The sequence below is a fragment of the Geotrypetes seraphini genome, chromosome 1 (genome assembly GCF_902459505.1).
Source record: "Geotrypetes seraphini chromosome 1, aGeoSer1.1, whole genome shotgun sequence".
NCBI classification, from domain to species: Eukaryota; Metazoa; Chordata; class Amphibia; order Gymnophiona; family Dermophiidae; genus Geotrypetes; species Geotrypetes seraphini.
Window position 1 is genome coordinate 295,450,418 of NC_047084.1, and position 23,930 is coordinate 295,474,347.

The following is a 23,930-nucleotide window of genomic DNA, read 5'->3' on the forward strand; positions in this document are numbered from 1 at the left end:
ATTGCTCCTACCCACCCCCTAGATCAGGGTTTCTCAAGAGTACGTGAACTTCCTGTTGGGTGTACGTGGGCCGCTTGCCACCTGCCCGCTTGCCACTCGCCTGCTACATTTAATTACCCCCGCTGCTGTCGCAACTCCAAAAGGGGCAGGCACATGCAGCGATTGCACACCGCAGGCCCATAAGCCTTCCCCCCCCCCCAACGCCAATTTTGACGTCGGAGAGAAGGTCCGAGTCAGCCAAGCAGCTATATTTACAAAACAACCTAAAGATAAAATTACAAATAGGAATTGCTGATGTAGCAGGCTTACTTGTATAGGACCCACAGCAGTGAATTTGGTCAAGCTAAATGTTACTGTAAGCAGTTTTCTCACTGTGATGTTGCCGCTGATCTAGAACAATAGCAGATATGCTTAATTCTCGGTGGTTGGTTACTTCTTATTCCCTGGTGGGAAGTTATCTGTTCCCTGGAGACAGTAGGGTATAGATTCATGCCTGGAAAGCTGTCCACTAGTCAGACTGTCAGTCTCATGGTCTGTTAACCTGTATGTTTCAGTTCAAGTGCATGAACCAAAATAATCTGTGTGAGCAATATTGAAAGATTAAATCTTTCTCCAGTTTTAGTCAGACATGGTATAAACCAATATTTCCCAAGTCAATCCTGGAGTGCCCCCTTGCTAGTCAGGTTTTCAGGATATCGGTAGTGAATATGCATGAAACTGATTTGCATATACTGCGTCTATTGTATGCAAATCTTTCATGCATATTCATCGTGGATATCCTGAAACCTGACTGGCTAGGGGGTGCTCCAGGTCCAACTTGGGAAACACCGGTCTAAATAGTAAAGAGTGTTGATCAAAAAATAATGGGTCCCTTTATTAAGGTGCTTTAGTATGCTTTAAATGCAAGTATGCTTTAAATGCAAAGGCGCCCATAGAATATAATGGATGCCTTAGCATTTAGCGCGTACTAAATCAGTTAGTGCACCTTAGTAAAAGGACCCCAAAGTTATGTTTTGTTTTGTTTTTTGTAAAATACGTGATCTAGGAAATTTTATATTTCAATTCTTGTCTAAGGACATTTTAATTATTTTTTTTAAAAAAACAAACTTCCTTTTTCTTTGGTTGGTGCTTTACTGTGCAGTTAAACTCATAACATGGGCTCTGAATTTTTTATTTTATTTGTGGTGGTAAGAGGCAGTACCACAAACAAAAAGCCTGTTCCATCTTTCTTTCATTACTTTTTTTCCCCCTAGTTTTCCCTCTTTTTTTTTTTTTTTCTTCTCAGCTTCTCTGTCTTTTCTGCATTCCTTCTTTCTCATTCTTTACTCTTGTATTCTTGTTCATTTCTGTTCTCTTCCTTCCTCTCTCTCTGTCTTAGCCCTTCATATTGCTTTCTCTCTTTGTTCTGCGTTTATGATGATTGTCATCATAAAACCTTAACCTAGAGCTAGATTCACTAAGCCCACAGATCCGATCCGTGAGCGATCCGATCCATGGCCGGGGGGCTGATTCACGAAGCGCCCTCATGCAGATGGCGGCGATCAGAGTCATGCCCCCAACCAACTGCATGGATCACTGAAGAGTGATCCCGAAGCTTGCGCAGACCATCTTCTTTGCCTGTAGATCAGTGGTTCTCAATCCTGTCCTGGGGATCCCCCAGCCAGTCGGGTTTTCAAGATATCCTTAATGAATATGTATGAGAGAAATTTGCATACCTGTCACTTCTATTATATGCAAATCTCTCTCATGCATATTCATTAGGGATATCTTGAAAACCCGACTGGCTGGGGGTTCCCCAGGACAGGGTTGAGAACCACTGCTGTAGATGGTCTGCGCATATGCTCCTTTGAGTTTTGTCTAGCCTTCTTGCATTTAATCACGGCATGCAGGAATGCAGGAAGCAAAATAATACAAAAAGTCTATTTGGATGAAACAGAAAGGAACAAATGCAACCTGGCAAACCAAGTGCCAGTTTTTAGTCTCTGGATGTTCCATGCATGCAGCCCTCATTGGAACAGAAGTTAAACTAGGCTTGTTTCTTATAATAAAGGGTGGGGGAGGTGACAATTTAGTGGGTCAACCCCAAACTATGGTAATACTATTTATTCAATTTTGCTTTGTTCCATGTGTTTCGGAACTGTGTGTGTGTTGGGGGGGGGGGGGGGAAGAGGCTAAGCAGTTAACGCTGGTTGTAGTATGCGTTCACTTGAAGCACTAGCTAGTGCATGTTAAAACAGCCCTGATTCTTTAAATGACGCTGGTTGCAGCGATGAAGCTGTAAAGGTTTGAAAGAGGAGATTTAAGAGCTGATCGGAAAAGGGGAGGAAAAGACATGGCATAGCCAGAAGGATTTTCGCAAGCCCTTGCCGCTCCGACTTTCCTGCTCTCTGCTACCCATTCCAAAATCATCTGAAAACCTGGCTTTTCTCCAAAACATAAAGCTATCTATTTAAAATGTAAAGCTAGCTATCCTCTTCATAACCTCTAATTTCTTATTATGTCCTTCCCTCATTTATTGAATTACCTGTAAACTGTGTCGAGCTCTATCTTTATGGAGATGATGCAGAATACAAACTTAAGGTTTAGTTTAGTTTACCCTTCCCCGCAGTGCAGCCCCACTTTAAACCTGCGGATTAAAACCCCGGGCTCGTACTGCGGGGAAGGGTAGCAGAGAGCAGGAGAGTCGGGGAGGCAAGAGCAGGAGAGTCGGGGCACTGATTTATTTCGGGGCAGAGATGCAGGCAGGGGGCAGAGAGCAGGGATTTTGCTGCAGGGCAGGGATTTTAGGGTGCAGAGAGCAGGAAACGACATGAACGACTGGTCCTCAGCAGTCGCTTGTTTTTTGATCGGCCAGCCTAGTCGGTGTTCCTTAAATTGTTTAGTGAATCGCTGCCTTCCTACATCCTACATCCTACATGCCATTTCCCTCATTTGCATGCGTGGATCGGATCGGAGGTTGATCGGCACCAAGGTTAGTGAATCGGGTCGGGGAACAATTGGGTCGCAAAGTGGTCGGGACATGATCGGTGTCCTTAGTGAATCTAGCCCCTAGTCTTTATTGGGCCTGACTTGCTAAACCCTGGCCTTCACTGACAGTATAATAAAAATTGAAGTTGAATGACCTTAGCTAGTACCTGAAGAAATAAATAATTCACACAGCCCCCAATATCCGGTTCCAGCTTGACTTTTTTAATTCCCTTCCTGTTGTGATTGTCAATGGTGGTATATAATTTTCATTCATTCATTCATGCAGTTTTTTTTATTTATGTGACCTTTATAGTGATGCAGTACTATGTTAGGATTTATTTCCTTGTGCTCTGAAGCTTGTGGCATTTTTAGGAAAAGCTGCCTTGTCTGTAGGTTTCATTTGCTAATGGAGCTACACAGGTACACCATCATTCATTTAATGAATTTTGCTAGCTTGGGTGTGATCGATAATAGGAGACTTGTATTTCCAAGGCAACCACTATCTTGAGAGTGCTTTTTCTCAAAAGCAGCAGCATGTGATGACACCTTATGGTTAACTGATCTGTGTCATGTATGGTAGACGTTAGTGCTGAGTGGGTTTGAGGGTAAAAAAATATACAAAACCAAAAGTTGAAATGTAGGTAGTTATATTGGGATTTTATTATAGTGATAAACAGACAAAAATATACACTGTATATGAAAGATTTTATATATGTTTTCAGGGCATGCATGTTCACCAGATTTGTTCAGCCTGAAATTAGCAGAGGGAGAGGAGATGATTCATAGAAACATGATGGCAGATAAAGACCAAATGGCCCATCTAGTCTGCCCATCTGCAGTAACCATTATCTCTTTCTCCGAGAGATCCCACATGCCTATCCCAGGCCCTTTTGAATTCAGACACAGTTTTTGTCTCCAGCACCTCTTCTGGGAGACTGTTCCATGCATCTATCCCCCTTTCTATAAAAAAGTATTTCCTTAGATTACTCTGGAGCCTATCACCTCTTAACTTCATCCTATGCCCTCTCATTGCAGAGTTTCCTTTCAAATGAAAGAGACTCGACTCATGTGCATTTACATTAGGTAGGTATTTAAATGTCTCTATCATATCTCCTCCCCTCTCCCGCTTGTCTTCCAAAGTAGACAGATTGGTATCTTTAAGTCTGTCCCCATAGGCCTTATGATGAAGACCACATACCATTTTAGTAGCCTTCCTCTGGACCGACTCCATTATTTTTATATATTTTTGAAGGTGTGGCCTCTGGAATTGTACACAATATTCTAAATGAGGTCTCACCAGATCCTTATACAGGGGCATCAATACCTCATTTTTCCTAATGGCTATACCTCTCCCTATGCAACCTAGCATCCTTCTAGCTTTTGCCACATTGTGCATACTTGCAGTTGCATATTTTAAAAAAAGATGGACAAAGAGAAACAATCATTACCAGTTCTCAGCCAGTCCTCCCTGGACTCTGGAGACTTGGACCAGCATGGCTTGGTGGCTTCTCCCACAGTCGCTCTTCAGGGGTGTACCACTGGGCCATAGTGATGACGGATGCCAGCTTTTAGGGCTAGGGAGTCCACTATACTCAACATTCCATCCAACAGGATTGGAATCTTTCCCAGAGGACATTGTTGATCGACCAGCTGGAGTTGAAATCCATTCGGCTGGCTCTGGTACAATTCCAGAAGTTTCTAGAGGGACAAGTGATCAGAGTCTTCTCCAACAATGCAAAGGTAGTAGCCTATGTGTCTTGCCAGGGAGGTGCCAATAGAACCTCTCTGGCTCAGGAGGTCTGCCTTCTTTTTCTGTAGACTGTATGTCACTGCAGGCGTTTTCTGCAGCACCTGTGGCAGGAGTTGTCAGTGTACCAGTCGACTTGCTCAGCAGACAGACTTTGGATCTGTAATAGTGGGAGCTGTCCTTAGCAGCGTTCCCAGCCATTGTGCAGTTCTGGGGTCGTCCCCGCTTCATCCTTGTTTCCATGGCACAGGATCTGATGATGCCTCAATTCTTTAGTCGCAGATCCGTGTCCAACAGCACAGATCTCGATGCACTCATGCAACAGTGACCTCAGGGGATTCATGATAGGCCAAATCACTTGGCGGATAGCGACCCTTCCCGGCCATGTCATTCTGGTGGCTCTGGACTGGCCTTGCAGGCTGTGATACTCAGAGCTGCATTTTCGTAGAGGTTGCAGCCTTAGGTTCTGCGCCCCTCCAGACCTGCTTTCTCGGGATCTGGTTTTTATGGAGGACCTGGGGCATTTGTTCTTCTGGCATGGCTTTTGCATGTGCAGCTTTAGCGTACACAGACTATTGGAGGTAGTTATTGCCACACTTTTCAAGTCTATGAAGTCGACTACTGTGTCTGCCTACCCTAGGGCATGGCAGACTTTCCAGCATTGATGTAACCAGGAATGTATAGAGCCGTATTATGTTCCAATTTCAGTGGTTCTCGTTTTTCTTCTAACTGGTATAAATACAGACCCTACTGTGGCATCCCATCATGTCCAAGTGGCTTGGCTCTCTTGTTTCAGAGTCTGGGACCATCCTTAGTCTTGGATTTCTCACCCTGCCATTGCCAGATTTCTGCACTGGGCTCTTTGCATTAGACCGCCAATTAAATTGGCAGATAAGAACATAAGAACATAAGCAGTGCCTCCGCCGGGTCAGACCATAGGTCCATCCTGCCCAGCAGTCCGCTCCCGCGGCGGCCCAAACAGGTCACGACCTGTCTGTATCACCAGAAGGGGCTCCCTTGCCACCTTGGTTTCTCATTTAAGTCCTGTCTTCCTATCAAAGTCCTAACCCTCCGGTCTTGCACATGCACGACCTGGTTTGGTTTCTATACTCATTACCTGGTTAGCTTTCTATACTTGTGTTACATCCCAGCTCCTCCCTCAGTATCCCATGATCCCTTTATCCTTCAGGAATCCGTCCAATCCCTGTTTGAATCCCTGTACCGTACTCTGCCTGATCACTTCCTCCGGTAGCGCATTCCAAGTGTCCACGACCCTTTGGGTGAAAAAAAACTTCCTTACGTTTGTTTTGAACCTGTCTCCCTTCAGTTTCTCCGAATGCCCCCTCGTATTTGCTGTCCCCTTCAGTCTGAAGAATCTGTCCCTATCCACCCTCTCTATGCCCCTCATGATCTTGAAGGTCTCTATCATATCTCCCCTGAGCCTCCTTTTCTCCAGAGAGAAGAGCCCCAGCCTATCCAACCTCTCGTCGTATGGGCAGTGTTCCAGCCCTTTTACCATTTTCGTTGCTCTCCTTTGGACTCTCTCAAGTATCGCCATGTCCTTCTTGAGGTGCGGCGACCAATACTGAACGCAGTATTCCAGATGTGGACGCACCATCGCTCGATACAATGGCATGATGACTTCCCGTGTTCTGGTTGTTATGCCCTTCTTCATGATGCCAAGCATCCTGTTGGCTTTTTTCGAGGCTGCTACGCACTGTGCAGATGGCTTCAGTGATGCATCCACCAGCACACCCAAGTCTCTCTCAAGTCTGCTGTCTCCCAACAATACCCCCCCCCCCCAATTTGTAGTTGAACAACGGGTTCTTTTTCCCTATATGCATGACCTTGCATTTGTCCACGTTAAAGCGCATTTGCCATTTGTTTGTCCAGTCTTCCAGCTTGTCCAGGTCTCTTTGTAGGTCCTCACACTCCTCCCTGGTCCTGACTCTTCCGCACAGTTTGGTATCGTCCGCAAATTTTATAACTTCGCACTTTGCCTCCTTTTCCAGGTCATTGATAAATATGTTAAAGAGTAACGGCCCCAGCACCGACCCCTGTGGCACATCGCTCGTGACTCCCCGCCAGTGAGAATATTGACCCTTTACTCCGACCCTCTGCAGTCTGCCCGACAACCAGTGCTTGATCCATCTGTGCACATCCCCTCCCACCCCGTGGTTCCACAGCTTCTTAAGCAGCCTTTCATGTGGCACCTTGTCGAAAGCCTTTTGAAAATCGAGGTAAATGATGTCTATGGGTTCCCCATTGTCCACCCGACTGCTTATTCCCTCAAAGAAGTACAGAAGGTTCGTTAGGCACGACCTTCCCTTACAGAATCCGTGCTGGCTTGTTCTCAATAGGTCATTTTTCTCAATGTGCTCGCAAATGCCATCCTTGATCATAGCTTCCACCATCTTCCCTATAATTGAAGTCAGGCTCACCGGCCTGTAGTTCCCGGGGTCACCCCTCGATCCCTTCTTGAAGATAGGTGTGACATTCGCCAATTTCCAGTCCTCTGGTACCTCACCAGTTTTCAAGGATAGGTTTCAAACATGCTGGATTGTGCCCGCTATTTCTTGTCTTAGTTCCTTCAGAACCCTTGGATGGATCCCGTCCGGGCCCGGTGATTTGCCGCATTTTAGCCTGTCTATCTGTTTGAGGACATCCTCCTTACTTACCTCTATGTGATCCAATTTTTCAGCCTGTTCCCCACTCATGAGCTCCTCTGAGTCCGGTATATTAGATGTGTCTTCGCTCATGAAAACCGACGAGAAGAACGTGTTCAACCTCTCAGCTACCTCTTTATCCTCCTTAATCACTCCCTTCCTATCCCCATCGTCCAACGGCCCCACCTCCTCTCTCGCTGGTCGCTTCCCCTTAACGTAACTGAAGAATGCTTTGAAGTTTTTCGCCTCTCTGGCCAGCCCCTCTTCGTATTCCCCCTTTGCTTTTCTAACCTCCCGGTGGCATTCCTTTTGGCATTTCCTGTGCGCCTGGTGATTTTCCTCCGTTGGGTCCTTTTTCCATCTCCGGAAGGATACCTTTTTGTCCTTTATCGCCCTCTTTACTTCTGTTGACATCCAAACCGGGTCCTTTGATCGCTTGTTCTTGCAGCCTTTCCTGAAACTGGGGACGTACATTCTCTGTGCTTCCTGCAGGGTGTCCCTGAATAGGGTCCAGGCGCTTCCCACAGTCTCCACCCTAAAGATGTTTCTGAGCTTCCTCCCCACCATTTCCCTCATAGCAACATAGTTCCCTTTCTTGAAATTCAGCGCAGTTGTTGCGGTCCTCCTTACTATGGGTGTCTCTCTTTCTAATGTGAATCTGATCATGTTGTGATCACTGTTGCCTAGTGGTCCTCCCACTTCTATCCCTCTAGCAGGCCCCCCTAATCCGTTTAGGATGAGGTCAAGAGTAGTACCCCCTCGCGTCGGTTCTTTGACTAGTTGCTCCATGAAGCAGTCCTTCACAGTTTCTACAAATCCTGTCTCCCTAGTGCAGATCTTAGATGGCGTATTATAGATTAAGTAGAAAGATAGGTGGGTGGGTGGTAATGCAGATAGATATTTAAATTTCCTGGAACAAAGATGGATTTATAGACTTAATGTAGTTGAGCCAAATGGATTCAGATTGGGCGTCCCTGTTCTGAATGGGGTTGTTCTGCAGCGTTGACGTCACGAGTCAGCTGTTTAAAAGAAAGTAGAAAAAGAAGTGAATACAAGCTGCCGTCATCTTTGACACTGTATAAGTGAATGGTTGGATGGCGACAGCATGGTTGAGGTCGGTGCTGATAAAATTAAAGATAAAGTATAGGACTTTATAACAACTGAGAATTCTAAAATGGTTGTTTTGTTTTGATTTTTTGCAGGGAAATGATCCTTGTTAAAGCGTAGTCACGCGAAACATGTTGGATCGCAGTTTGTGGTTGGTTTGAATCATATATATATTATGTCATTTTGTTTGTTTATAATAATCTCTACTATTTTGCTCAGCACCAGCGTCACCGGTCTATAATTTCACCTCTGGAACCCTTTTTAAAAATTGGCATCACATTGGCCACCCTCCAGTCTTCCGGTACTATGCTGGATTTTAAAGAAAATTACTAATAAAAGCTCTGCAAGTTCATTTTTCAATTCTATCAGCACTTAGGGATGCATACTATCCAATCCAAGTTTTTTGCTATTGTCCAAGTTTGTCAAATTGGTCCATGACATCTTCCAGTGTTACAGAGATTTATTTGAGTTTCTCTAACAAACAAAAACAAACTGCAGATGTGTACAAGATGCAGGCAGAATTTATTGTGACAAATATAAATTTATAAAAACCTTTTTACCAAACAAGGGTCCCTTGTTTGGTAAAAAGGTTTTTATAAATTTATATTTGTCACAATAAATTCTGCCTGCATCTTGTACACATCTGCAGTTTGTTTTTGTTTGTTTCTGGTTGGTTTTTTCTGCAGACAAGGTTGGACCCCTCCTTCCTTTTTTGTTGCTTTGAGTTTCTCTAATTCATCAAAATTAAATAAGAACATAAGAATAGCCTTACTGGGTCAGACCAAAGGTCCATCAAGCCCTGTAGCCTGTTCTCACAGTGGCCTATCCAGGTCCCTAGTACCTGGCCAAAACCCAAGGAGTAGCAACATTCCATGCTACCGATCCAGGGCAAGCAGTGGCTTCCCCCATGTCTTTCTCAGTAACAGAGTATGGACTTTTCCTCCAGGAAATTATCCAAACTCCCTCATTTTTCTCATTGAAGACTGAAGCAAAGAATTCATTTAATCTCTCCGCTATGGCCTTGTTGTCCCTTAGATCCCCTTTTATTTCTTGGTCATCTGGCGGTGAAACTGATTCTTTTCATGTCTTCTTGCTTTTAATATACCTAAAAAGTTTTTGCTGTATGTTTTTGCTTCCAGTGCAATCTTCTTTTCAAGATCTCTCTTTGCATTCCCTATTAGTGCCCTGCATTTGACTTTCCATTCCTTGTGCTGTTTACAATTATTTTCTGTTAGTTCCTTCTTTCATTTTCTGAAAGATTCTCTTTTAGCTCTAATAGCTTTCTTCACCTCACTCGTTAATCACTCCTGCTGCTGTTTGGTCTTCCTTCCTCCTTTTTTAAGAGAGCCCTGACCCTTAATAGTTTTATGCATTGTAGATTATAAATGGATCTCAGATAAAATTGTAACATTCAATCGAATTTCAGACCCTGACCTTAAACTTCAGCTCAGAGTGTATAATCCACAAAATTTTGACATATAATTGGGTGCCATTCCATATAAAATTTTTAAAATGTATATATTAAAACATTAAACTCAATTCTTGCCTTTAATGGCAACCTATGAGCGCTAATTAAAAACAGTATAACATGTTCCACCCAATTTCCCTACCATGTCATTTTCATAGCTACATTCTGCAAAACATGTAGTCTGTGGAGTTTCTATCTGGCAAACCCAAAAGCATAATATTTATGTAATCCAAATGGGATAGTATCAAAGCTTGCATAATTTTCAGTCTCTATTTTATTTTATTTATTTATTCAATTTTCTTTTATACCATTCTCCCAGGAGAGCTTAGAACGGTTTACATGAATTTATTCAGGTACTCAAGCATTTTTCCCTGTCTTTCCCGGTGGGCTCACAATCTATCTAGTGTACCTGGGGCAATGGGGGGGGATTAAGTGACTTGCCCAGGGTCACAAGGTATAACATGGGTTTGAACTCACAACCCCAGGGTGCTGAGGCTGTAGCTTTAACCACTGTGCCACACTCTCCCCCTTAACCACTTCATCACACTCTAGTACTGTGTGGTGACGCCTCCTTCTCCTGCCACACAGTACCACCACAAGGCCCCTCTGGTGGCATAGCATGATCTCAAGCCTGTCTGGAACCCTCTTGATTTCTCTTTAGCAGCAGCTGTTAGTCTTTGGGGACAGTGTCCTCTTCCAGTCTTCCCATCAGTTGTTCTGATGTAGAGGCTTCTTGGATTAGCCTTAGCAGCACTCTATTCAACTTCTTGATAATGGAAGCCTCTGGATTCCTCTATCATGGGACCTTGTTGGCACCCTATCACAACAGCATTTAGAGTTGCACTGTGGAAGGGACCCCTGAAACAGCAACTCCTTGTACTATACGGTCTGAACACTTTCTTTGGCTACACTTGGAGTCGGCCTCTTGGGCTGTCTTGTGGTAGCAGCCTCCTGTCTTGTGCGTCAGCCTGAGTCTTTGCTGTGTCAGCAGCAACTTGGATTTCATTGTAGCAGCAGCCTTTTGGGTTCCACTGTGCCAACCCTGGCAGCGGTCTTTTAGGACCGCACTGTGGCAGTGGTCACTTGCTTCTACATTGTCTGCAGCCACTTGGCCTGCACTGTAGGAGCAACTATTGGGGTGGAATCTGCCCTGTCAGGTATGCGGGGACGGCAGCTCTTTAGTCTCATTGGGGGCAGCAGCATTTTGGATTGCGCTGTTACTTTGATCTCCTTCACTGCAAAGCTGTGTTATTCCGTGGTGTTACAGATTCGGAGCAACGGTTTGTTCGTTTTGCTTTAGACCATTTGAGACTATTTGATACCCAAAGACTCCTGATGCAGGCCGGGTGGCCGAAACATGATCATGTCGAGTCGTTGAGTTGCTTTGGATGTATGAGCTAATTTGGATTAATAAAGACCATTGGATTTATCAGATGAGTTGAAAGACACTTTTTTGTGCACCAATCTGATTGGACATTTCCACTTTGCTCTTGCCTGTTTGATTTTGTGGAATTGCTTCCCCTGTTTTATTATGTGTGTGTGTGTGTGTACATCCTCTTGGGTTACATAGTCGCTGCGTCCCCTTGAGCAACATGTTTGCGATGGCCTGCCGGCCTGTGTAGTGGCACCAATCTCTGTCTGCAAGGTGGCTACAGCCTATTTAAACTTAACGGCACCTTTCTGGATGGTTTTGTGGCAGTGGCCTATTGGGCTGTGCTGTTAAATTAATCTATTCCAATGCACTATACTACCAGCAGTATTTTACTGCTGTTCTGTCACTTTACAGTATATTGTACTTTTCATCATGACTGTATGGCCTTTCCTTGGATTGCCGGTTTTCCAGGCTGTTTCTTTACCCATAGCTACCTCTGCACCAATTTCTACTCATCAGGCATGGGTTCCTATCTGCAGCTCTGGCACTGTATGAGTTAGCTGTGTTTTTTGCTCTCCTTTGGCATATGCAAGGGCTCTTCTACAGGTGTGCCTTCAATCCTGTTTTCAGAAGTGGAGCTTTACATGCTGCATAATTAGCTATTGCTTCAGTGGCAACAACTACAAATGTGTCTTCCCTAAGGTACCCTTCAGAGTAGCATCAAAGGGCTGTTATCTAGCGAGACTGCGGGGGCAGAGTTTTGTGTGTGTTCCTTCTTTTATATATCTGCAGTGCTGTGTTAGTTACAGAGATAGAAGGCAAAAAAAAAAAAAGGAGAACAGTGTTCACGGGTATGCAAACACAAGGAGCAGAAAAGTAGGACACAGGTCAGGATTCTTTCAAATCTTTATTCACAGTAGTGTTCAAGAATGTTGAGGAAGGTGTCTTGACATGGACGTGTTTCAGCTGGTCAACTGTCATCAGGAGATAAATGGACCTTACAAACATATAAAAATGTGAAAGAATTAATTACAATAAACAAAGACAAATACAGCAAGCATACATAAGAAAAAGTGCTTACAATGAAAACATATAAAGTAACGTATGTTAATTAATATATGAGAAACCTACAAATAAATGAAACCAGAGAGATTTTTAAAATTTAAAAATAAAATAGCAGTGCCTTTAAAAAAAACATTAAGTAAATGAGATACGCACAGTAACATAAACATAATCGTAAGACCAAAATTTGCCTTTGGAGGACAGAAGCAACCTATGAATAGCCAACAGATACTTAAAAAATATATTAAAAACACATATGTAATGTACCTTTATTAGAGCCCTCAATACTGAAATATGATTGTATATATAAATATAGTATGCTAGAAGGAAAAAATAATACAAGAGCATTTTAATATATGGCCGTAGAGACCAATCAACTAAGGGCTCCTTTTACAAAGGTGCATTAGGGCCTTAACGCGCGGAATAGTGCTCACTAAAATGCCGCGCGTGCTAGCTGCTACCGCCTCCTTTTAAGCAGGTGGTAATTTTTTGGCTAGCACGCGCTAATCTTTTGCGTGCACTAAAAATGCTAGCGCACCTTAGTAAAAGGAGCCTTAAAACATGCAGGGAGAACACATGAATATACGAAAAAGATTGTGCTGGCAAATCACTGAGCTTATACATTTGTAATTTGGTCTATGGAATAGTATTTCTTCCATAGCTTGTGTATTGATCCTTCTTCAGCAGTTTGAATTTCTGTTTCTGTGGTTGGCTGTATACACAGTCTGTGAAGGCTCAGGAAGTTGGCTGCAGATGTATATTGCCTTTAAGGCAGCGGTCTCAAACTCAAACCCTTTGCAGGGCAACATTTTGGATTTGTAGTTACTTGGAGGGCTGCCATGAGTTCTTGTGGCAAGACCACAGGAACTTGTGAAGTTGTCACGAGAACTCACGGCAGCCATTTAGGTAGTGGCTCTGTATGGGGAAGGAGCATAGGAAGATTGCTCCTGCTCCAGTTCACCTCTGGACCACCAGGGATTTTGAAGATACCATTTTTTACTAATCAGGGAAGCGGGAGAGAGGTGAGAATTGTTAGTCAGCCGGGACAGGAGGTGGGAGGGATCCCTCCTGTTCCTGCCCAGTACTGGACCACCAGGTCTTATGGCAGGCCTGGTGGAAGCCTGCGACAGTTCATGAGGGGGGTGGGTGAGTGCTGACCCAAACATTTTTATGGCCTAATAATCTCTGTTTGAGTATACAGTGTTCCCCCAGTCATTCACTGTTCGCGGTCCTGGTCATTCGCGAATTTTCCGACTGCAAATGACCGGGCAGGAGAGGACAGCCACAGTGGCAGGAGAGAGCAGTCGGAGTGCCAGCGAGTGAAGGAAATCACTCGCAGTATGCTCCACCCGCCTCTTCCTGCACTAAAGTCGGGCCTCACCAATCAGGAATCAGGACTTTAGTGCAGGAAGAGGTGGGCGGAGCATACCGCGAGTGATTTCCTTCACTCGCTGGTGCTCCGGCTGCTCTCTCCTGCCTCTCTGGGTGCCTTCTCCTATCTTCCCCGCTAAAAACCGTATTCACGGTTTTTCAGCATTTATGGTGGTTTCTAGAATGGAACCCCTGCGAATATTGGCAGAGTACTGTATATGGTATATGTCTCTCTCTCTCTCTGTCTCAATATCAGTTTGAAGTGAGGAAGTTAACAGTTTGAATATGTCAGCCTCTGAAGGTCCTGCATTTTAAGCATGTAGACATAAGTTCTCTGTGCCATCTTTGTGCTCATCATTGTCCCCATGGAGGGCAGAAAACATGTCTTTAAATGTATTAGTGTCTTCCATGAGCTGATGGTATAACCTCAGTGATAAGATGAAATGTAGCTGTGAATCATAAGAGCTAGATTCAGATGTCACCCTTCAGTGCTGTGTGACCATAAGGAAAATATTTAATGTTTCTCTGTCCAGTCTTTAATCATACATTTTATGTGTTTGGCTCTGTTTAGTGTAAACCATCATGTTTTCTTTGGAAAGAGGTTATCTGTCGTTTTTTTTAGATAGCCAGCTGTAGCCACTTCTGTGGCTCTATTTTTCATGGTTGATGAACATATCAAGAGTGTCATGATGATTACTCCTGTAAATGTGTTTTCACTTTTCCAGAAATTCAGGACAGTGGCCTGTCTCCTTGCCTCCCGCTACCAATATCTAATATCACACAAGGAAAAAGACTTTTTGAAGAAACCCTTTTCCAGCAAAGTGAATTGGATTTTGCTCCATTGAGGTAAGAAGAGAGGGTTCTTTTCTAAGGATTTCCTGTTCCGTGTGTTCCCTGTAATCCTCTCTAGTGTTAATTTTACAGTTCACTTTCCCACACTATGATGAATGTTCCGATTGATCATCCACCCCCAGTGTATTATAATGTTTGTACTTCCCAGCGTAACAAGCTCTTACAGCAGCATTTTAGCTTAGCTTCCTGGGGCTTGATTTTTTTTTTATAAAAGAATTTCTATGTGAGCAATGCAAAAATGCACCCTTTAAGCTTATTCTGTAAAGGGAGCATAGGTACCCATGCACCTTTATAAAATAGGCACTCGTAACTCGTCCCTGATGCACATATTTATACTAACTTCAAAGTTAGTGTAACTATGGACACATACATTGCAGTTATAATAATAATAATAACTTTATTTTTCTATACCGGCAACACCCAAAAAGTTCTAAGCAGTTCACAGAATAAAGAGGACTGGACATTCCAGTGATGATACAAAGCACACAGAAAAGCAGGACAATATTTCAATAGTTAAAAATACAATAAGAAATTATGGGCTCCTTTTACGAAGCCGTGTTAGTGGCTTTATCGCACGCGACTTTTTATCACGCGCTAACCCCTGCGCTAGCCGAAAAACTACCGCCTGCTCAAGAGAAGGCAGTAACGGCTAGCACGGCCGGCAGTTTAGCACGCGCTATTACACGCGTTAAACTGCTAACGCGGCTTTGTAACAGGAGCCCTATGACTTCTGGAGCCTATCTCAGTTTATTTGTTAATAATAAGTTGAAGTCTTTTCTCAAATTTAGACCGACATCCATATTGAAAATTCTCAATTTTAAAATCGGTTCCTTTAAGTAGTTCTATTAAGCATTGTCACATTTCCACTACAAATATATCTATTATTGGAATCTCATTTGAATTTTCCATTCTTTCTTACATGTTCCAATTCCTCATTCTATAAATTTTCTTTTGGTTAATGGGCTTGAGTTTCCTTTGCATTTGAGGACTTTAATTTTGATGGTGGATTATTAATTACATTTAACATTTGTTTTATTCTGAAATTATTTATTCACCATCAGTTTAATTTTAGTGTTAAACTTGGAATAATATACTAGATAATTAGAAATAATTATACAAGAGCAGAGGTTTGACATTTTTCCATTATAACAGAGTATCCCACTGAATTCCATGCACCCAACAGATATTAAATAAAGCAAAGACAAGCATTGTAAAGTATAAACCTTCCTCTGAAACACTTTATAAATACAGCCTCAATATGCAAAATTTCACACAGTATGACTTGTAAATTGCCTTGCTGTGTGAAATGAAAGGTTGAGTACCAAATTAACAGCCCCCTTCTACAAAACCACGTGAGAGATTTGGGGCTCCTTTTGCAAAGGTGCTCTAGCAGTTTTAGCGCACGCACTGGATTAGCGCGCACTATAGCTTGCGCTAGCCAAAAATCTACCGCCTGCTCAAAAGGAGGCGGTAGCGGCTAGGGCGCGTTAAGGCCCTAGCTTGGCTTTGTAAAAGGAGCCCTTGGAATGGCTACACACAGGACGTTTATAAGTAGACACCATCTTGTCACCATATGTATACTCAAACACATGTAAACTGCTGTACAATGTAATAAAAGGCCTTTTCTGTATATAAAACAGGCTTTACATACAGAAGAACCTTTTATGAAAGTGCCCTTCTCCTTTATGCCAGTTTTGTACATGCTCTAAAATGCTAGATAACTTTTGTAAGAGCAAATGTTTTAAGAAAGCTACTTTCTCCCATATTCAGTTTTTCTCAGGTTCTGTTTTCCCATCTGCCTCTGACCTCAAGATGGGGAGTAAGGATTTCTCAGTAAGAGCAGAGCAACTTTGAGGATTGCAGAAGGAAAATAGAACAAGTAACTAACTACATTGTGTTAAAAACAAACCAACGAAAAAACAAACTATACAAAGCTTATTTTCTGCATAGCTCCATCAAAACCTTAACCAATCTCAATAAAATTTATGAAATATCATCCTGAATAAATTTTCAATAAGCCTGTACTCATGCCGGCTGCTGCACCTAAGCAACATCACTTCACTGCCTGGTTCTTCAACTGTTGTGAAGTTTCTTCAGTGTGAACTGATTTAGTTCTACTGTTTCCTGAATGGTGATCAGTTGAAATATATTCATAAATCCACCGTGGAATACCCACCATTACTTGACAGGAATTTATTTTTTCTATTTTTCAGTATTTTGATTTTTTTTTTTTTTTCCATTTGTCTATATATTCCAACATGGGGTAGGAAAAGTCTCAAGTAATGGTGGCTGTTCCACAGTGGGTTTATGATAGTATGTTTTGAAGTGATTTATACCGCTGCCCTCTTTGTGATTCTGGTGATCAATTGAGCCAGTTTCTCACAATTTTATCAAAATATGTTGTATACTTACTCTCTTGCATCTTTTTTTATGTTTACTCTTTTGCATCTCTTACTCTTGCACCAGTCTGAGAACCATAACCTTTCTCCAGATACAATTTTATTTTTAAATTTTATTTATTTTGACTTTTCAGTAAAATTAACAAGTATCACATTTAAAACAGGAAAATCACTTTTAGAAAATAAACCAAAAAGTGAACCAATATATAAATAATAAGGAAAACAGTAGTGCTTAACAGTCTACCAAATTAGAGAGTTCCAAGACAGAAAATATATCTGAAGCTAGGGTATCAATGCAAAGGCTCCCTTTTATCAAGCTGCAGTAGAGCATTTTAATGCTGGCCAGCAAAGTAAATGCTCTGACGCTCATTCAATTCCTATGAGTGTTCCCCTAAAAAACAGGGAAAAAGACAGTGATAAGATGAAATGTAGTTGTGAATCATAAGAGCTAGATTCAGATGTCACCCTTCAGTGCTGTATGACCATTGAGCTGGCATTAGTTCTAGCCGCATAGCGCGCGCTAAAAACGCTGTCGCAGCTTAGCTGGAGCCCTTAGATAGATGACTGCACTTTCTGCTTAAAGATTTGTAAAAGTTTAATGAGATTTTGTTTTTTTTTTGTTCTGTTCCAGAGGGTCCCCTGATGTTTCTGAACAGCACACACGGCCTCTACATATCAGTGATGCTGTGCAGCTGGCAGCCACTGAAGTTTCTACGGACCTTGTCAGTGGCTGCTTCACCCTATCCCAGCACCCGCTTGCTCTGAGTGCCTCCCAAGTTGGCGATGCCAGTAGTACATGCTTTTTATCACAGCACCCCATTTCTCCTTTTAGTCCGAGGACCGAGGAGGCGAAAGAGAAAGAAGTTAAAGAATATGGCAACCAAACAGACTGTAGTTCTGTGCATTGCAACCCAGATGGCAATAAGGACTGTATTGGTCCAGATACATTGGTGATGACCAACAATAAGACAGAGTTACAAAAACATGAAATTTTTTCTGCTGATGAGGTTCGCAAGCGTTTTGCTACTGATGAAGTTTCATTTTTGGATAGCAGTATTCCTGCCCCTCTGCTGCTTGAGATGCTGGAAAAAGAAGTAGGAGTATCCAGCAGTGCCAGATTCTCGTCAGGATCTGAGAGCTCTTCCAGCAAAGCCTCATCAACTAGGACCCCTGATAAAGATGAGGCACAGCATGTTGAGAATGCAGATTTTCAAGAATTAGAAGGTCTGGGACAAGAATCCTGTCAATCTTTTAATGACGTCAGATTTGTTCCTGGATCCAGTCTTTCATTTAGAGATTCTGTTGAGGCAAATATTCCAACAAAGTCTTCCAAAATGCTAATGACAACCATGAGAGAATGTGTGGACTTGAATGGCTCTCCTCAGTCAGATGTATCTGGCATTACTATTTGCCCTGTGGCTAGTCAGCCCAGCGGTGCCTCCAGAGATGAACTGTTGAAGCAGCTCTGCTCTGAAATCCTGCACAAGCATCAAGATAAAGAAGCCTGTGACTTTATGAAAAACAGATCTTCTCAGAATCTCTTGCTTCATACAACCACTGTTAAATCTACAGAAACATATAGTAATAAAAAGAACACCTGTGAAATCCAGAGAGGGAATATCCAGGCTGATCTGACAGTTTCTTCTGTTTGTAGCATAGAGAGAGGACATAAAGATACAGACATTTCTCCTTCTTTGAACCCTCCCATGGATGATAGCCCTTTTTGTGGGCGACTGGTTGACCCAATCTCACAATCAACTCCAGGAATGTTTATGAATAAAAGCAGCAAACCAGAGTTGCCCTCTAAACTGACCACCATTAAATCAAATCTTCAGTCTTTAAGTGAAGAGGTTTCTAGCAGATCATCTAAAAATACACTTATTTCATTTCAGTGGGCGCAGTCAGATCAAAGTGGCCATAAAACTAATTTTGAGAGTAGTAAATCTTTAAGAGAGTCATCTCCTACAGGAAGAATTGGATCTCTCCCTGCTTTGAATTACATACAGAAGGTAGGAGCTTGGAACACAAACCATCCACCAGAGAAAATTTCATTTGATATTTTAGCTCTGCGCGGTCTGACAGGAGTATCTCCTAAGAAGAAGGCCTACAGTGCAGTGGCTGATTCTTTAAACCACATGCTGTCTAAGCAGGCCAACTATAGCAACCCAAAGAGAGCTTTAGATGCATCTTTTTCCAGCACATCCTCTCCATCTGGTTTAAATTCTGAAGACAAGATGCCAATATGTACATTACCATTAACTAGGTCTCAGTCTGACAACATTGTAAATATAGCGAGCAAAGATAATTTACAGGCTGATCAACCTCAGAGAAAGATCCAGAAGGAAATTGTCCAAGTCTTATCAGAGGAAGGCATAAATGAGAGCAGCCAGACTGGCATGCTGGATGAGTGGGAAAATAATGCTGATCTGACAGATTCTAGGGAAAAACACACTAAAGCTTCTCTTGATATTAGTGGACCCATGTCTACCTCTGATTTTAAGAGCAGTAACAAAAGTTTGGAAGAAAACGTGCTCAGTTTTAATGAAAAAGTACCTAAACCTTTTAAAGAAACTGCATTTGTCAGGGAGGAGAAGTGCGACATTCTCAATCAACCACCAGATGCCACTTTTACTACCAGCAAGAATAGTAAGCATCAATTCAGTGATGGTTCCGTAGATGCCAATTTTGAAACTTGTCATATTTCTCAGTCAAACAGCCCTTGTGAACCGACAGCTTCAGAATCGACCGGAACCGTTTCTGACCACACACTCATTAATCCAGAGATACATAATTATGCCTCTTACTGGTCACCTACAATAAAGACACCTGACATGAATGAAATAAACATTGAAGAAAGAATACCGGTAAGTTCTTAGATATTTTGCTGCCTAAAGTATCCTTCATGAGGGACGGAGCAATAATTTTACAGATATTTGACTGTAGTTGTGCATTCTCAAGAACTGCAAATGATTCAAAGTTTCTAAACCAATATGTCAAGAATTTCTTATAACGTTGCTTATGTTGAGGACTTCTTAGGGGTTTTTAAATTTTTAATCTAGGTGTTTCTTTTCAAGCTAATGAGGGTACAAAAAAAATTGGTATTCTCGCATACCTCGTTTAGTGGAATCAAATAATGTAAGTTTGTGTTACTTAGGCAGTCTCAGCCAGTGGCGTAGCTAGGGAAGTTTCACCCGAGTTAATGGTGCCCGGCATTGCTGAGCTGTGTGCCCCCCTGCTCTTCCCCAGTCATGCTGTGCGCCCCTCACCGCTTGCGTGCCTCTCCCCCGACCTTCCGTACCTCTTGAAATGTTGCCGGCACGAGAAGCATCTTCCACCTGCTGCTTGCGCTGGCCTCGGCTCCTTTCTGACGTTACGTCCTGGTCCTGGGAGGAGGAAGAGAGGTGCTGGCACCCCCGCGAAGATGGTGCCTGGGGTGGCCTGCTCCCCCCCTTAATACGCCACTGGTCACCAGAGAAATGGCACGAAAACTAAGGGCTCCTTTTACTAAGGTGCGCTAGCGGTTATAGCGCACGCAGGGTATTACCGTGCGCTACGCAGCTAGAATTAACGCCAGCTCAATGCTGGCGTTAGCATCTAGTGCGCACGCTATTCCGCGTGTTAATGCTTTAACGCAGCTTAGTAAAAGGAGCCCTAAGTTAAGGCTATAAGAACTCTGGGTGGGGTGAGAGTGCTTGAGGAAGTGGTGTTTATTTAGGAAACACTTATTGTAAAGGAACATTTGAAGTCCTATTTATGTTTTATTGCCATTGCACAAAGCATGCATTGATTTTTGTACCTATTTTTTTTTCTTTGTCTTTTGTTTCGTTTTTAGTGTTTCACACAATTAGTTAAAATTCTCCATCCCTTAAGCAACTAATACCCGGATTGCCAGTATGGCAATCGTGTCGCTATTGCCAACAGATCATTAAATTGTTGCTGTAGAGTACATATGATTGTATGAGATTCCTTAACTTGTTCTCTTTCCAGCTAATCTGCCAACCTCTATTTCTTCCAGTGTATAGCTTAACATGGATGGCAATATCAGAATATGGAGCATAGTATTTAGTTGACATAGTTATCAACCTGGGCTACTGTTAAGTTAGTAAGAACTGGGGTTAATGATAAAGTAATACATCTTAGAAGTTATCAACATAGGTTACTGTTAAGACGGGTTATTTTACCACAAATCGGGTTATTGTAGTACAGTAGGATTCTGTGGTGAAATAATCTGACTTGTGGTAAAATAACCTGACTCATCGTAGCCCATGTTGCTAATGTCCATTCTTAGTTTCTTTCCACTGTAGATTGTATAAGATGTAGGATTTTAGCTGCACTAGGATACTATACCTTAAAAAGAATAATGCTAGGGAATCATTGATGTACAGAGGGTATATAGAGTCTTGATTTTATAATAATATTTGACAAAGATTGCCACCTTAGCAGAATAGTACCATAAGAGAGAGGGATAAGCATGTATAATGACTTCTGTTTTGAAATGCAAATGAGAGGTCTGCAAAAAGAAAGTAGAGTTATTTTTACATTGATTTGCCTTTTTTTTTTTTTTACTGCTCTTTTCCTACTGTAGGCATATCTTCATAACCTTGGCATTGATCAATCACCTTCAACTATACTGAAACCATTTGTCCCACCAGGAATAATTAAAGAGCTGGAATTTTCACCTTCAGAGCTCCAAACAGTGAAGGATTCTACAGACACCCCAACAAAAAGTGTATTGCAGTTTGAAGGTATGGGAACAAATGAAAAGGTAGTTTCATGAATTGTTAGAGGAAAGCAAAGATGATTTCTTTTCTTTGTTCTGAATACCTTCTGGTGAAAGATAGCAACCTTGGAATTGAGCAGATTTGGCGTTCTTCTTGAAAGTATTTTAGCTCCTTATATAGTAACATAGACCTGATTTATCTGTCAAAGGTGACATAGTATAGGAGCGACTCTGTTTAGAGATTATATACCAAATTGTATGAAATGACATGAGATATACAATATATCTGTATATTTTCAGTAGGCTCAATAGAGGGAAGTTCACTCAAGCCACTAGTGATCTAAAGAAGCAAACTGGGTAGCTGATCTCCTCTAAATATGTCTCCCTGCATCCAAATCACAACCACAGAATACCCTCACCCTATTATTTTTTTATGGACTATCAGATTAAAGCTGAGCAAAATTCAGTCATGCCTTTATATAAAAATATTAATGGGTTAACTTTACACTAATAGGATTGGCCGTGTTGTCTTTGTATGTAAATCTAGTCTGGTTGCAGCAAGACAGCTGTCTCAGACTACTGCTACACCAGGATCTTCTGTTCCAGAGGCCCATAGCCCTAGAGCAGGGCTGGCCAAGTCCGGTTCTCGAGATCTACTGGCAAGCCAGGTTTTCAGCATATCCACAGTGAACATACATGAGAGAGATTTGCATACCAAGAAGGCGGTGCAGGCAAATTTCTCTCATGCATGTTCACTGTGGATATCCTGAAAACCTGGCCTGCCAGTAGATCTTGAGGACCGGACTTGGGCAGCCCTGCCCTAGAGAATCCGGAACGCTTTGGACTTACAGTATAGCTGTTGAGCACGCAGCCTTAGAAGTCAGCAACTGTAGCAGCCTGTGTGAAAGTGTGGAAACTTTTTTTTAACTCTAGTGTAAGGAGAAGCATTTAGATCCCTTAGGTGCTCCCATTTCCGAAGTCCTATCCTTTCTGCAGGAAGGTCTAGATAAGGGCCTGGCGATATGATATCTCAAGGTTCAGATAGCCGGTATTTCGTATTACAGAACTCGAGTAGACAGAAGGTCTTTGGCCCCTCATTCAGATCTGTCCAGGTTCTTGAAGGAAGCTCTCGGGCTCCGCCCTCCAGTGTGGCAGCCAGTCCCTATGTGGAATCTCAACATTAAGTTACGGGCCCTCACTAAAGCACAGTATGAGCCTCTGTTGGAGGCGTCTATCATGGATCTAACCATGAAGACAGTTTTCTTAGTCGCAAGCACTTCAACAAGGAGGATGTTCTCTTCGCTCAACCTCTTCTAACCTTCTTTCGGTTCCTTCGTTGAAAGTAATAGGTATCAGACGACATGGCATGTTTTCAATTATGGCCCCTCAGTCATGGAATCTCTTACCACAATATATTAGAGAATTAAAAGATTTAGCAGTATTTAAAAAAACACTAAAAACATTTTTCTTTAAAGATGCTTACGATACATAATTATTTTAACAATAGTTTTTTTTAACTGATTAGCTCAGAATTCCCTCCTATGTGTTCTTTCCTTTTTTGTTTCTCTCTCTTTCCTATCTAAACATTGTAATTTCTTCCCTATTTATCCTCACTACTCATGTATGTTTTCACCCATAACTAATATTTTTTTTTTCATATGTATGTATTTTTATATAATAACAAAAGTTAGTTTAAATATTGACACCAATGTTTTATTTGTATTTTTTTGTAGCATTGTACATCACCTAGTAATTTAAAATAGGCGATTCATTAAGAATAAATAAACTTGAAACTTGAAACTTGATGTCTTGGGACTAGAAACAACTCTAAGTCCCAACGCAAGGGCACCTCCCCCTCCTCCTCAGATTACCAGCTCCCCACGAGTGGAGGAGCTTCCGGGAGAAGATATGCTTTCTCCCTCGGAGGCCAGAGAGAGCGAAGAGGGGAGTATGGAGAGAGGCTCCCTGCATTTACAGGAGAGCCTGGTGAAATCTGAGGCAACAACGATCAAGGGGGTGAACCGAACCCAGGAAGAGAATATTCAAAGAGAGCTTTCAACTGGTGAGATTGAACTTAAAACTTTACCTTTGATAAAAAAAAGCCCTCAGAGGTTACTCTTGATTCCCTATGGAATCTCATGGCTGATCTGACTAATTCATTAAAACCCCAACTTAAACGGCTGGATGACAAATTTAATC

The 23,930-nt window shown here is 42.3% G+C and overlaps 1 protein-coding gene across 3 annotated transcripts in view; it reads left to right on the forward strand.

The window, feature by feature from the left end:
- The window catches only part of ALMS1 (ALMS1 centrosome and basal body associated protein), a 158,326-nt gene that overhangs the window by 13,914 nt on the left and 120,482 nt on the right, over window positions 1–23,930 (forward strand). For all 3 annotated transcript variants that reach the window (XM_033953800.1, XM_033953816.1, XM_033953809.1), the window contains exons 4-6: window positions 14,486–14,606; window positions 17,643–19,875; window positions 21,597–21,756. In XM_033953800.1, coding sequence (XP_033809691.1) covers window positions 14,486–14,606; window positions 17,643–19,875; window positions 21,597–21,756 — 2,514 coding nt within the window. The remainder of the gene's footprint in view (window positions 1–14,485; window positions 14,607–17,642; window positions 19,876–21,596; window positions 21,757–23,930) is intronic.